At 41.0% G+C, this 14,376-nt stretch overlaps 1 protein-coding gene across 3 annotated transcripts in view; it reads right to left on the reverse strand.

Annotated features, from left to right (window-relative positions):
• Window positions 1-14,376, reverse strand: part of fynb (FYN proto-oncogene, Src family tyrosine kinase b) — a 79,610-nt gene that overhangs the window by 10,347 nt on the left and 54,887 nt on the right. For 2 of the 3 annotated variants that reach the window (XM_031735954.2, XM_031735955.2), the window contains exons 5-10: window positions 11,408-11,506; window positions 8,832-8,935; window positions 8,376-8,525; window positions 3,643-3,807; window positions 1,802-1,981; window positions 274-350 (exon numbers count right to left, since the gene is read on the reverse strand). In XM_031735954.2, the coding sequence (XP_031591814.1) occupies window positions 274-350; window positions 1,802-1,981; window positions 3,643-3,807; window positions 8,376-8,525; window positions 8,832-8,935; window positions 11,408-11,506 (775 nt within the window). Of the gene's footprint in view, window positions 1-273; window positions 351-1,801; window positions 1,982-3,150; window positions 3,307-3,642; window positions 3,808-8,375; window positions 8,526-8,831; window positions 8,936-11,407; window positions 11,507-14,376 lie in introns of all 3 variants that reach the window. The other variant, XM_031735956.2, reaches the window with a different exon arrangement.

The raw sequence follows: 14,376 nt of genomic DNA on the forward strand, positions 1-14,376 counted from the left end.
TCTGCTGGAGGTTTCTTCCTGTTAAAAGGGAGTTTTTCCTTCCCACTGTCGCCAAAGCTCTTGCTCATAGGGAGTCATATGATTGTTTTTCTCTGTATGTATTATTGTAGGGTCTACCTTAATATAAATCAAACTGAACTGAATTGAAATGTTTTATGTACATTTTATTCAGTGTCCTGTTTTGGGATGTTTTGGAATTTATGGTTGCAGAAACAGATTTTGCTACCATAGCATGATCATTTTCAGCACCATAACCTGAGGTTTGTGGCATACCTGTGCCGCCATGTCCACCAGGTTAGGCAGTTTTAACCCTCGTCCTTCTCCATCCTTTAAAAAGTCCAGCAGGCTTCCTGGAGTAGGCATAAAAACATGTCATGTTAGCACACATGTGCACAATAAAACACAACTTCATTAAATCAGTTTTGGTTTCCGTGCCCTGTGCAATACAGGAACACAGGAAGTGTTTGTAAATCTGAAGTGTAATAACCTTGAAGAAAAGTCGGGTGAATATCTCTAAGAAATAAGCCACAAAAAGCTAGCTAGCTACAAAAATAAACATTGGATTGGTGGACCTAAAAAGATCCCCACATAAACTTCTACATTCATACAATTCCACAGTGGATCGGCTCTTTTAAAGGCACTCCTCTCCAGCTTAATTGGCTGACCTAGATATGGCAGGCTCTGCACGCAACAGGCACAACAATGTAGATCAAAGTTTCCATTCTTGCATTCTCTGGTGATTAATGCGCGTCCACAAAGCTTCTTGTGGCATCTCTGAACTCCAGTGTTTTGAAGGACTGTTTTGCAGGCCTTAATCATCTTCACTCTCTTGAAAGGCAGGGTTTGCCATACCAGAGCGCTCACTCTTCAGACTGGAATGGAACAAAGTGCTTTGACAGACATTTTTTCAATTGGCCACAAGTTTCACTTTTAGGCCACAATATATGCTTTTTATGGCTTTATATTATATATATCTATAACCGGCAGATTGTGATTACTTTGCTAAATTTATTCTTTAATCTTTCCTCTACAGTTCTACTGTTTGGTGTACATGCCAACAACAAAAAGCAAGGAGATGATATCACATAAGAATGGAGTGTTCAGAATCTCCTGCAGATTTTTTGCTCTTTACTGAGATAGTGCTCAGTGAAGACACATACAGGGGCTTGGACTGAGCTGGTGACACAACCAACCAACAAACAACATAACATAGAACTTTAATCTCTTCTACTAATGGAAATTATATTAATTTTAGATAGAAACCAATAAAACATGGTTAACTTTTCCTTGCAAAACTTGGCTGCGTTACCTTTTCATAGTCTGCAGCTTACGCACAAAACCATACCAAGAGCTATTTCTCTTGTTTGGTGTTAGTCCTTTTTGTCTCACACTTTCTTTCTGCACAAGGGTCAGAGAGGCAAACTCACTGACATGGAACCACAAGCAACGCAAGATCAACTGCTTTACAACCCATTTTTGTCTCATAGAGCTTTAAGCTTGTGTCTCCATTATTAGTTTTATCTTTCAACAGAAATGCTGTAAAAATTCATCTTTTTGTAATTGAATAGTGATGACAAAATTTTTCTATACGCATCACCGCCACCTACCGCCAATAAAATCAGTATCAGTATAAGATGCTTGTAAAAGCGAGAGAAACGGCATATTTTGAAACAGGAAACTGTTGCATCAACTCTTATTTTATAAAAAATAATTATTTTTTAACAAGTAAATAACTTGCATTTTTGGGGTGCAATGAAAAATGCAAGTAAGCAGCTGGAGGTTGTGAGTGTGTTCCTTCTACCTTTGCCCATGTACTCTGTGACGATGTAAATGGGCTCCTCAGACACGACGGCGTAAAGCTGCACCAGCTTATCATGACGGAGTTTCTTCATGATCTGAGCCTCCTCCAGGAAGGACTCCGGGGACATCGTGCCAGGCTTCAGAGTCTTCACTGCCACCTTAGTGGTGCCATTCCACGTTCCTGGTACACAGAAGCTGGCATCAGTACAGTGGGAAAATGCATTTGTGTCATTTCAAAGTCAAGCTTGACAATCCTGTGCTCTAACCTGAAGACATGATTGGCAGGTATGAGGCAACTATAGTTTAAGAACATGGGGAAAGTCTTGCTTTGAAATGACAACGAGATAAACATGCAAGACAGGAAGCGATCAGGAGACTGAGGGAATAATCTTTCATGCACAGTGGTTGGGCTGAAGGATAATTAAATGTGTACCGGATTTGGAGCGGACATTGATTTGAAATGGCTTTTAAAGGCTTGGAGAGAGATTCAGCGGGGCTTTGAGAGTCACAATACGCCAACATGGGAGCGGATAATCCTTTGTAGGATGATCAACAAAGGCAAGCCTGTAAGCTCCTCACTGGTTACATGTCAGTGACTGTAACACAGCACGGCTATGCCGCCAATGTGCACTCTATCAAAATACTGTGTGTGAATGTAGGTAAAGGTATGGATGGCTACAATTATTTTATTACCGCAGTACCCTTTTTATTTTATTTTTACAGTAAACATACAGGAATATTAGGAACAAGACAAATTTGACCTACTTGTTTATTTTAAGGGGCTTAATTTAAGATTAAGCTCATATATCAGAGTGGGCTTCTGTGGCATCACGGCTGTGCATTCAATTTTGGAAGTCAGGACTGGTAACCTGCTGCTACAGTGGCCCGGAGAGGTCAAACATACTGCAACTGAGAAACCATCAGCAAATAGAGAAATACTGCAAAAGCACACAAGAAGTATTGTTGTGTGTGTTTGTGTGTGTACTTTTGTTGAGTCTTTTCTGTTTGCTGGTGTTTTCTTAAGCTGCAATGCATTTCACCTTTCAGGGCCACCTCAGTGTTCAACTGGAATATGATAAGAATGCAAACACACTGTGGGGTGGAAAACTATTCTTATAGGTATCAGCTCATTTTCAAAGAGACTTCATGGTTTATGTCTTAAGAAACTAAAACAAAAATCCTGTGGGAGTGCTGGAGAGGGATGAGAAAGCTCCAGCTTGCGTCTGAAATGGCAAAATAGCTTCTTGGCACAATTATGAATACATAGATGAGCATAAAGGAGACTCTCCACGTGTACTTGTGGGGTGGGCCAGAGTGAAAGTTTCAAGGATTTGTATTGAATTTTCTTACCATAAAACACATCGGCAAAACATCCTGTTCCCAGCTTTACTTCCAACTCAAGTGCGTCTCTGCTGATCTCCCAGGCATCATGACTCAAGCCCACAGTGTCAGGGATGTAGTTCACACACACGCCCGTTAAATTAAAGCACAAACCATCTGCACTCTCTACAGGGGAGGGGGGGGAGGTAAGGCAAACAGGGTTAGGGGAAAGGAACATGCAGTGAGGTACACATGGAAGGAGGCCACCTTTGGGCTGTGACAGTTTCCTGACACACTGGATGATTTTTCCAGATTATTTTGGCAGAAAAGTTTCAGAAACAAAGGCCAATTTGACTGGCAACACCCTCAATCTAAGAATTACCAACATTTTTGCCCCATGTTCTCATTTGATCCCACCCATCGGATTATTGGCCTGTGTTTTGGACTGTGTCTCGTGTCTCCGTCAGCTCTGTGTGGCTCCTTCCGAGTGGCCCCCTTACTCGGAGGCGACTCGATCCGTACCCATCCAAACCTCCCCAAACTGCCCATTCCCGAGACGCTTGATCAGCTGCAGCGACTCCCGTGGGATCTCCCACACGTCTTTGGTTTTGACTGACAGGTCAGCGAGGCGGGGCATGCCTTTGTGGCAGGGAACCACCAAGCGACAGCAGAGCCCCGCAGCTCGATCTGCACACAGCGCATGGCAACGCGCAAAAAAGAGCAGAGACAGAGAGAGAGGGAGATGTACAGAGGGTTAGCGCAGCACCCTGCAGGAGACAAAGACAAGCTTCAGAGTAGCACAACAACTGGAAGCATAGTAAACATCACAGCTGAGAACCAGCGCCTCTGTTTTCACTTTCTGGAGGGCACATGGGTTTTATTGCACATTTGGATTACAGGTGAAAAAATTCAGGATGTGGCCTCTTTCATCCATCTTGATCAACAGATCAATCAGATTGCTTACAAGTCACACACGTCTCATACTTATAAAATTAGAGCGTGGTGATGTAGCACTAGCGTGGTGATGTAGCACTGACGGATGAATTTTTCAGGACTGGCTTTTTATGTAATAACTTATAAAGTATATTCTTCCTAATAGCAAAAACCAATAGAATGCTATTTATTAAAATGTTCTCATTTTCTATAATATGAGTATGGTTAGAGTTGGAAGTCTACCCTTTGAATTCTCAACAATCTGTAAAACAAGCGAGTAATGATTTATAGACTGTTGGGCCTACAGGTAGACGATGGGGTGGTGAAGGGGTTAAAACAGCAGATAGAGATACAAATGCCAGCTCTGACATGTCAGAGGGAGAGAGCCTAAATAGCCAAACAGCCAAACTGGGGGTCGGTTGTCATTTCAAATTGTTGGCAGGCTACCTTTGAGTGTGCTATAAGTTCATAAGCATCATCTGTTGCTGGAGAGCTAAAATAAAACAGTACTTAGCTCTGCAGTTACAGCTGAAAGTTAAATTACTTTAATGGTTATTTCTGGCCTGGGTTGGTAGAGTATCACAGTATAACAGAGTATAACAGTAAAAGTCTTCAACACTCAAAAGCAGCAAGCAGAACTAAAGACTCTAAAAGGTCCCTCTGGCTAAGGGCATGGCGACGTGCATACGGTTTACGATAACAATGGCCATTAATGTAAAGAGATAGCTGCATGGGAAAATGTATATATTTATAGTTATGTAACGTTAAATCATAGGTACTTTGTGTACTAAAGCATTATCGACCATACTTGTTTAGGACGACGAGTGCCCTTTCCATTTAGATTAACCGTGTTTGCTGTCACTTTAGCTGATAACACCACGACGTCTATGTGCTCGTTCAAATCATTCTTTCTTATACTCTGAAGGAAGTGCTCATGTTTGCCCCCGACTGATTAAGCCAGTGGATTAGGTCAGAGTTTCCGTAGGCATCCTCACACTGATATTTAGATATTGCCTTGACAGCAATGATAAAGTGACCCTTGGCTTTATCCTCATGGTCACTGGTAAGACCCCAGGGTGTTTGCACAGGGCAGTAAAGATGAGATAAAGGCCCGCGTCTCACCCAAGGGAGCGTTAAACCTGGAACACGGCCATCAAAGCCCATCTGGGCCACCTGCCTGCTGTCACAGCTGCTCCGCTCAAACATCAATACGGCTCCGTGTATTCTCCGCTGGTTGTCATAAAAGCTGTCAATATGTGCACCGTCTCCACGGAGAAAACACAGAAGCAGAGGGTGTTTCACAGAAAGAGGTGGCAGCTTAAAATGAGGAAAGCTCATTTTATTTTGAAGACCAAGCTAGTCTTTGTGATACTGCTGAACTTGATTTTGTTTGCTCATAAATGTGTTATTGCTGACAGTTATTAAAGTTTATGTTCTGCTCTCTAATCAATTACAAACCTGAGCAATTCCCCAAACCTGGTTTTGGTAGAATGATGGTAGGATCATACACAAATCCATTCAGTGCCTTATCAAATCAATTTATCACGAAAAAAATAAATAAACAGAATATAAAAGTAGACAGGGCTAGCTTGTTAACCGTTTTATAATCGCAATAAATCATTTCAGGGGATTGTTTCCTGGTCTTCTCTTGGGTCAGTTGCCTTTAAAGACATTATTACGCAACCAGAATGTGAATGAGTGAGAGCAGGTAACCTACTGTGATTTGTTCCACTGAAGCCACTGATTCTATCAATGCATTTTAATAAAACGTTATATATATGCATTTGACCTTATAAGGTAAAGACCAGAGAGTGATCTTGACATCAGTGGGATTCAAAAAGCAAAAGCATCCTCATGAATAGCAGCCATTTATTTGTAAAAACACATGTAAGGAATCAGATTTCTACAACTAAAAATGCAAAACGATAAAAATTAAAAACAAAACAACAAACAAAACTTAGTATTCCTTGAAACTGACTATTTTATTTCATCCCGTGCAGCTTTTAATTTTCTCTTTCGTGACTAGCAGAAATGTTGTTTCAACAGAGTAAAGCTAGGTTTGATTCTCAGCCTGTTAGTGAATTTGGCCAGATTAGCAGCCAAGAGTTATTGCTTTCTGACCCCTGCAGGTGATACGAAGAACAGAACCACGCTCTACGATGCCCGATATGCTCCTCGGCTCTTCAACAACATGTAAAATAGCGCAAAGCAGAAAGCAATAAAAGCATAAGCCCTGCAAAGAGTCAAGGTTATTTGCAAAGGTGTGCTCCATATGCCATTTAGAGTGGCGATAAAGTGCAGGACGGACAGTTAATGTGCCATGACGCTAACCCATACAGAAAATCCATGGCACTGATTTTAGGACTTCAAGAGATCAATATGTCAATGACAACTGGAGCGTGACTGGAAAAGCACTGTTCTTAGTCAAAGGGACGCAGAATGAGAGAGATCAAACACAACAAATAGCACGCTTTCACAGAAGTACAAGTAGAAGTGAGACAGGGAGAAAATGCTGAAAAACAGAATCCGTGTTAACAAGTAATAAGTAAAACATATATGTGTCAGTGCACCAGTGGGGTGTCCATCTCCAATAAGCTCAATATGAACACCAGGTGCTCTCTCTATGGCCTCTTGTTTGCTGCATTAAAAATTAATGTGAATCCAGTTGCACGTGAGACACAAAGTAGCAAGTATTCCAACACAGTCCATGTCTTTGTGTCTCACAGTACGAGTCATCTTCTATTCCTGTATTTGAAAATGCAATAACAGCATAACAGTGTATGCTTAATGCATGTTCGATCAATTCACGGAAACGGACACCACACAGAACACTTTCCTATTTGGGCTTGTGAAAATGGGGTCACAGTGTCAGTGCTCTGCATCCATCAACAAATCTCTCTATGGCAACGTCTGTCTGGAAAGCTTTTAAAAAAAGAAAAGGTATTTTCACATTCTCCCATTTGATCTGCTTGTTTTCAGGCCAGCGATGCACTTTCTGGACATCTGCATCATACATTCAGCATTTCCCAGTACAGCCTTAAATATTACCAGATTATTATCTGAAATGAACTTAAATTTATAGCCCCAAATCAACCAGATATGAGCTTAGAGATGTGAATCTAGAGCCAAATATATTACTTATATATATATATGTATTAGGAATAAAATGAGTTTATTCGTCAGTCAAGGTGAAAGCTAAGGTGTGTGTGATCATTTCTGTCTACCTGGACTGAAGCAGAAAGCACCGGGCTGAATTTCATAAAACCTGCTGGAAAAGTGGAGCATGTAAAAAGGATAAACACATTTAAAACTGGATGATTTTTGTTCAAATCAACCTTTATTTGGTATGTTTTCCAATTCAAATTGATTCTTATTATCTTACACTCTGCATTAGTAAGGCTGTTTTGGCTCTGTTCCTCCTCCATTTAGACTGACTGACTGGTTGTCCATCTTAAACATAAGCTTTTAACAGCATATATATATCTATATGAAAAAAGGGAAAACTAATAGCTTCAGTGGAGGCATTGTACTGTAAGCGTAGAGTTTAGAATATTAGATATATTCGACAATATTAGAATATTATGAATATTATTTAACACATAGTGAGTCAGAAAGGTGACTGAAGATCATGGGAATCACCCAGCAGCCTACACCTACTGCCGCATAACTAAGGGAGGATTCAGGGTCACCTGATCCAACAATAACTATATGCTTTAGCAAAAAGGAAGTGGGAGACAGATAGTGTCTGTCTCCTGAATCCAAACTGAAAGCTGGTTCCATAGAAGAGTGGCCTGAAAAAGGCTCTGCCTCCCATTCTACTTTTAAATAATAAATATATAAGTATATATACTTTAAATATATAAATATATAAAGATTAACACACAAACTTAGCCCTATACCTCTACAAACATATAAAACCATATTGTATTATCTCATGTTATATTTTAACAAACACGAGAAAATCCAAACAGACCAGAATGAGAATATTTTGAAATTCTTCAGATTTACTTGAACAAATAATGACAATAGCTCATACTCAACATTTTCTGAAACAAAGAGCTCTACACCTGCACAGACTCTTCCTTTAGCCATTCTCCAACTCTCCATCAGCTTTAATGACATTCAACCAAAACGGCACTGAACACTGCTGTGGCTCATGTGGAAGAAGCAATTACAACCTAAAATCATTCAAACTGAACAGTCACACATTTACAAGAACAAACTGCAAAGCTACGTTTTTTTTAAGTGGACCACACAACAAACAAAAATAGTCACAACTTTACAGAACATGACAAATATCACGGAGAATCTTTGTATTTTACCTGAGTAGTGCTGAACCAGCTGCTGCAGTGTTTCAAACTGAGCCCTGGTGGTGATGTAATAGCCGCCGCTGTCTAGCTTGCGGATCTTATAATGCTTGACGTGGTCGCCTTTGAGATCATCCCAGTCCCGTATGGATAAGGAGAAGGCACCTGGGGAAGACAGACCAGGAGGTTCGAATCACTGAACACCAAGTTCCCATTCAACACTTCAGTACTCACTTCTACCCATCCAGTTCTGCTGCTATTCAAAAAGCAGAGGCTATCACAGTACAGTAGCTCACAAAAGTCTTATGGGAAATATGAGAGCTTAGAAAATACTCCATGCGTTCTACTTGTAATTACACCATCAGGCAGCTGTGAACACTTCTTACTCCTAAGTAGTAAATCTGTCATGGCATAAACACACACACTTACAGGTCGATGTGTGTCAGTGTGTCTGTGGTTTTTTTTTTTTACCCTTTGTGGTTTCACTTTCTCGGATGAGATAGGTGCCTCGAGGGTTGCCAGTAGACAGTAGCTGCCTCTCTGCATCCTTACGGCCCAGTTTACCAAAGTACCAGCTGCAAATATAGGAAAAGAAGTCAAATACAGACACACTGCAGTCACTGTGTTCAAGTCATGCATAAGGTCACATCATAGTACTACTATTTCCAGGGTTATTGCCACAAATGGTTTTGACAAGGAATCAGAAAATCCCGGACAGTATCGTGGAGCTTTTTAGTCTGATGATGCTAAAAGACTCTGTTAAGATAAGTGTAATTCTCAAGAGGCCATTCATTTGTCCAGCACTGTTATCCACAACCTGAGGCCAAAATGAGTATGATAGCACTGGAACACGGGGTTTGTGATGTCATCACAGAGAGCCCCGCTGCCAGCTGACCTTTTAACATTATATAACACATAATGAAATCAAGTGACGATGAGATGGTCAACATTGATATTATGGATGGAGGGTAACACTGACAATCTACATGCCTACAATACATATTTGTTTTGGGTAGCACAACATGGCAACATGAGAGCAATAATTTGGAAAACGATTCATGCTCAACACTACCCAGCAGCTGTCTCTGCTCCCCTCACAGATTTCTGAGTTAATTATAAGTGCCCTTTCAACTGATGGCTGTACTACAACCCTAAGCTCCATCAATAACAATATCAATTACTGCTTTGTTAGCTACATTTAGCTACATTTTTTTTTAAAGAAAAAAATACACTGCTCAAAAATTTTAAGGGAACACCCGATCATCACAGTATAATTTCGTCAGTTAAACTTTAGGGATATCAATCTGTCCAGCTAGGATGCATAAACTATTGTGAGTGCATTCTAAATAGTTTGGTGTAAATGAAAATAACAACAGGTACAGTATAAAATCAACAACAAGACTGTCACGGTCCTGGGTCGTGACTCATTGGTTTTGTATTTTTGAATTATTATATAGTTTCTGAGTTCATGATTTGTCACTGCTAGTCTCAGTATGTCTAGCTCCCTAGTTTTTTAGTATTTCCTGATTTCCTGATTTCTAGTTTTCAGGTTTTGTTATGTGCCTTCCCTGTGTTATGTGTTGTGTCTAGTCTGTGCCTTCCTGTCCCACGTTTCAGGTCTTTATGTTCTCTTTGTGTCCCCGATCATTGTGTTTAGCTTACATGTCTTGAGTTCAGCCTGTGTGTTTCCTGTTTTACTTTGATAGTCCTGGTCCTTTGTCAGTGTAGTCTGCTTTACTTCCTGTGTCTCGTTATGTCAGATTAATCCCAGCCGCGTGTCCCTCCTGTTGTGCATTCCTGCCTCGTTACCTGGTGTGTACATAGTGCGTGCTTCCCTTTGTTCAGTGCTGGATCGTCTGTGTTTTCTCCTGCATGTTATCATCCTCTGTGTTTCCTTTGGATTACCTCTGCGCTCCGTCCTCGTGTTTCCAAGTTTTCTAGTTTCAGGTTCGTGTTATCTTATGCTTAGTTTAGGTTTTGGTTAGTTTTCTCTGTTCCACCTGTTTGTAGTTTTGTTCAACCATCAATAAAGGCTTTTGTTATCATCCACCTTTGTCTCAGTTTGCCTCCGCTTGGGTCCTCAGCCTCATTCCTTCCATGCCGTCTGCCCCGGCAGACGTGACAAAGACAACCTTCAACAAGAGATCGTTGTTCTCTCCTTGTCCCCCTGACTCAATTTTCTTTAGTTTTTTGTTTTCAATAGGATCCTTGTCACTACTGGTAGCATGAGACAGTACCTGTAGTCCATTCAAGTTGAGGAAGTAGTCTGGCTCTTTTAGAAAGGCACATAGGGTTTGGTGCATCTCCTAATATAGTCTCACAAGTGTTCAGGAGTAGCAAGAGACATGAGAAGAGCTGGGTAGGGATGTATACATGCACTAACCCTGAAGCTGGACCAGTATGTGCTGCTTTGTGTGAGCAGGGGCATCACTACCAGAGCCCTACAAAATGACCTCCAGTGATCTACTTGTGCATGTTTCTCAACAACACGTCAGAATCAGACGCTATAAGGCTGACAGTAGTGTCTAACATCCTTTACCAGGCCCTGTGCTGACAGGCCAACACCATATAGTTTTAATGGCATTCGCCAGAGAACACCAGAACTGGCAGGTCTGCCACTGGTGCTTCATTCTCTTGTCCTATGTGAGCTCTTGTTAGCTTACCACTGTAGGAAAATGCTTCTCTATAAAGCTAAATGCACAAGAATAATATAATTCTTCACAGTGAATTGACTGAATCTTGATTCAGAAAAACATCATTGTGGAAGATTACAATAATCCATCCATTTGGTGTCTGAATCAAACATAATACTCTTTACAGTGTCACATAAATGCCACTTTATAAGGCCAGTAGAAAAGATTGCCTTGAGTATAAAGTATAAACTGTTCCTCTCTCCTGAACTTCCTTTCTCAGAAGGTTAACTGCACACGTGTGGCTGTCAGTCTGAAGCTTCACATCCACTAATCTCAAACTACTTCAGAGCACATTCTCGATGAAACTCCGCAGGTATGAAAAAGTGCATGCACACACACACATATGCTACTTACTCTTCAGCCTGGATAGAGTCCACTGGAGCCACATAATTACTGGGAATGTAGCCACTGCCACCAGTAGTGAGGGAGCGAGCATCCCACCAGTCCCCTTCACTGAAAGACAAAAAGAGGACCAGGGTGAGGAAAGGAGCACATTCATACAACTTCATTTTATATGAGCTGACATGCTCTGGTCCACTCACTTGTGCAACATATATAGAACTCTATAATCCCTATATAAGTTTAAAATTAAGAACCAGCTAAAAGAAATGCACGTTATCAAAGAACAGCTCAATGAGTTCAGGAGAGCATATTTTAGCTGCTGAAGTAAGAACATAATCATGATATGATAAAAAATTTATTTTTTTGAAAGTGTATATTATTATTTCCTTGACTTGAAAAAAAAAACACAATCAAAAAACACGTTATAAAAAGCTGAAGCATGTCCTGATGTTTCTTAACGAGACAAGGAAGAAACTGAGATTCTGGGTTCGTCCAATCCTCATGAGAAGGCAGCAGCAAGGAGACTTTCATGGTTTAAACCAGGAATTCTAGTTAACGCACCACATCTGGCAGAGAAATAACTTCACAGAGCCTGAGGTGAAATAGTACTATACTAGTAATTATAATATATTATACTAGTATATTCAAGCAGGCTGCATTTTGAGCTACGAGTACACTTGTTGCCAAATGCAGTCATCTGATTGATCAGTTCTGTTTATTCAGATCTAAAAAATCTGAAAACTTGAGGGAAAACTTGGCTCGAAAAATGAATCCATCGAAATTACCAAGTCAGCGTTAAGGTCTGAAAAATGCTCACTAGAGTGTTCTATAATGTTCTACTAGAAATAATCTCCAAAGACACGCACTATTTCCTCCAGTCCTCTGAAATGTTTGTTGAAAAACTACTGCTGGCATTCAATATCTTAATTAATAATAAGCAATCAATTGTAATCAAATAATAATTAAAACAGACGTCTTGATATCAAGACTATAATGTCAAAAAGGATTTTGACATTAATAACGCCCTGCACCATTTGACCCACATTAAAAATATTAAAGACAAAGTATGGAGATCACAAAACATTGAGAGGTGGAATCACACCAGTAGTTTAGAGTTTCAGATTGGATTTGCCAACAAAAATAAAGACGTACTGTAGTATCTAACAATGTACCCTTCCTCGCTCCATCTCTGTGCTTCAACAGTGCCTCACTGACATGCTGTACCACTCTGTTCTTATTACTATCATGTCCCTTACACACTGGGAAGGAATGGTTTTAGATGTGTGTGAGTTTATCTGTGCGTGAGAGAGACGGTTATAAGACAGAGAAAGAGACAGAGAGAGGGGAGTGGAGGAAAGGGGAGGAGCGCAGAGGCATTGCTGAGCCTTCATGTATTCTGAATAAAGCCATGATGAGGATTGCCTGGGGACGACATCCCAGGCAGAAACAGGCACACTTCCCTTTGTTCAGAGGGGATCCCTTGGGAAGGGAGGGAGAGAGGCATACATGAAGTCTCAACAATAAACCTTCTGAGGGTAAAAAGTATGCAGCAGTAAGAGGATGTGTTTTTCTGTGTAATGTCGATATGTGTGTTTGCATGGAACTGGGGAGGCATAAACAGACGGGGTGGGGTGGGCCCCAGTCTGTCCCGCTGCCTCTTTTGTCTCCAGAAACAAACCCTTTAAACCAACTCTGCACCACCACAAAAAGACTGAAAACAACAACAACAGTAAACAAGGAACCTCCCTCCTGTCTCCAAATGGATTCAAATCCTCTTTCCCTGCGGTGACTGCTGATGAGAGTATAATTAAATACAGCACTGTGTCGACTGAGACGAGTGGTACAGACGGCCATTCACACCACAACACGTTTATTCATAGCCTGTGGTCGGATCAGAACAATTCAAGTTGAATTTACTAATAGTGTAGTCGTGTAGTGTAGGATTCTTTTTCTTTATTATGTCTGATGAAGCTACACAATAACACGCTCAATGGTGGCTTATAAAAAACCTGAGCTGAAGGGAGTGGCTTCTAAACATTCAGGGATGTTTCCTTTAGGATGCCATCACGTAACACAAAGGAGACACATTGCCTTCTCTCAGCTGAGACTCTCCCATAACTAGTTTGTTGCCCGGGCAGGCGGGGGCATCTGTCAGTCACTGCCAGCTCTGACAGGCTGGAGAAGACGAAGGCTTTAGGCTCTTTTACTGCCTTTCTCCACCAGGGGTCAGTGTGGGCAGCTGAAAGGAGCCCTGACCATACTTGAGGCGTGGGTGGATGGAGAGAGGTGGAAAGGAGAGAAGTAAGGGAGTAAAGATATAGCTCTCTCTGTTTCATGCTGGGGAGGAAGACATACAGAAAGGAGGAAGAGGAGGGAGGTTGGGGCTTTAATGACACTATTTTCCTGCTCTGGCTGGAGCCCTGGAAAGGCCGAGGTGTGTCGGGGAATGTGCAAGACAGCGGCTAAGTGGGTGTGGCGAGAAGGAAGGCTAGCCTTGTTGTGCCAAAGTCTGATACGATAAGGCAGTCATGTATGGACAAGAGGCTGAAAATGAATCAGAAGAAAACTCACATGGGAACTGCATTACCTTTTAACAATAGAGGCTTGTGCTTGTTTATAATATAGTATCAGCAAGACCACCAATACAAACATCCATGTTACTACAACTAGCAGTACTGAGACTCACTTCTACAAGGAATCATGGGGAATTTGTGAACTGTTTTTCCCTATTTTTAACCTCAATTTAGTCTCTAAGGTTAATTCTAAGTGTAGATTCTAAGTGTAGATTGCTCCACACTTAGAATTTTCTCTGAAACCAAAAAGATAAATTTGTGCAATTTCCACATTATTTCTAACAAACTATTTCAAGCTGCTGCGCAATTAATTTGACAACCCATATTAGCATGTTGATTTATTTATATTTATCAAGGACAATGGAAATCGAGATTGTAAAAGCTAAAAGCTGAAAGCTTAGCGCTCCA

The sequence above is a fragment of the Oreochromis aureus genome, linkage group 15 (genome assembly GCF_013358895.1).
Source record: "Oreochromis aureus strain Israel breed Guangdong linkage group 15, ZZ_aureus, whole genome shotgun sequence".
Taxonomy (NCBI): Eukaryota; Metazoa; Chordata; class Actinopteri; order Cichliformes; family Cichlidae; genus Oreochromis; species Oreochromis aureus.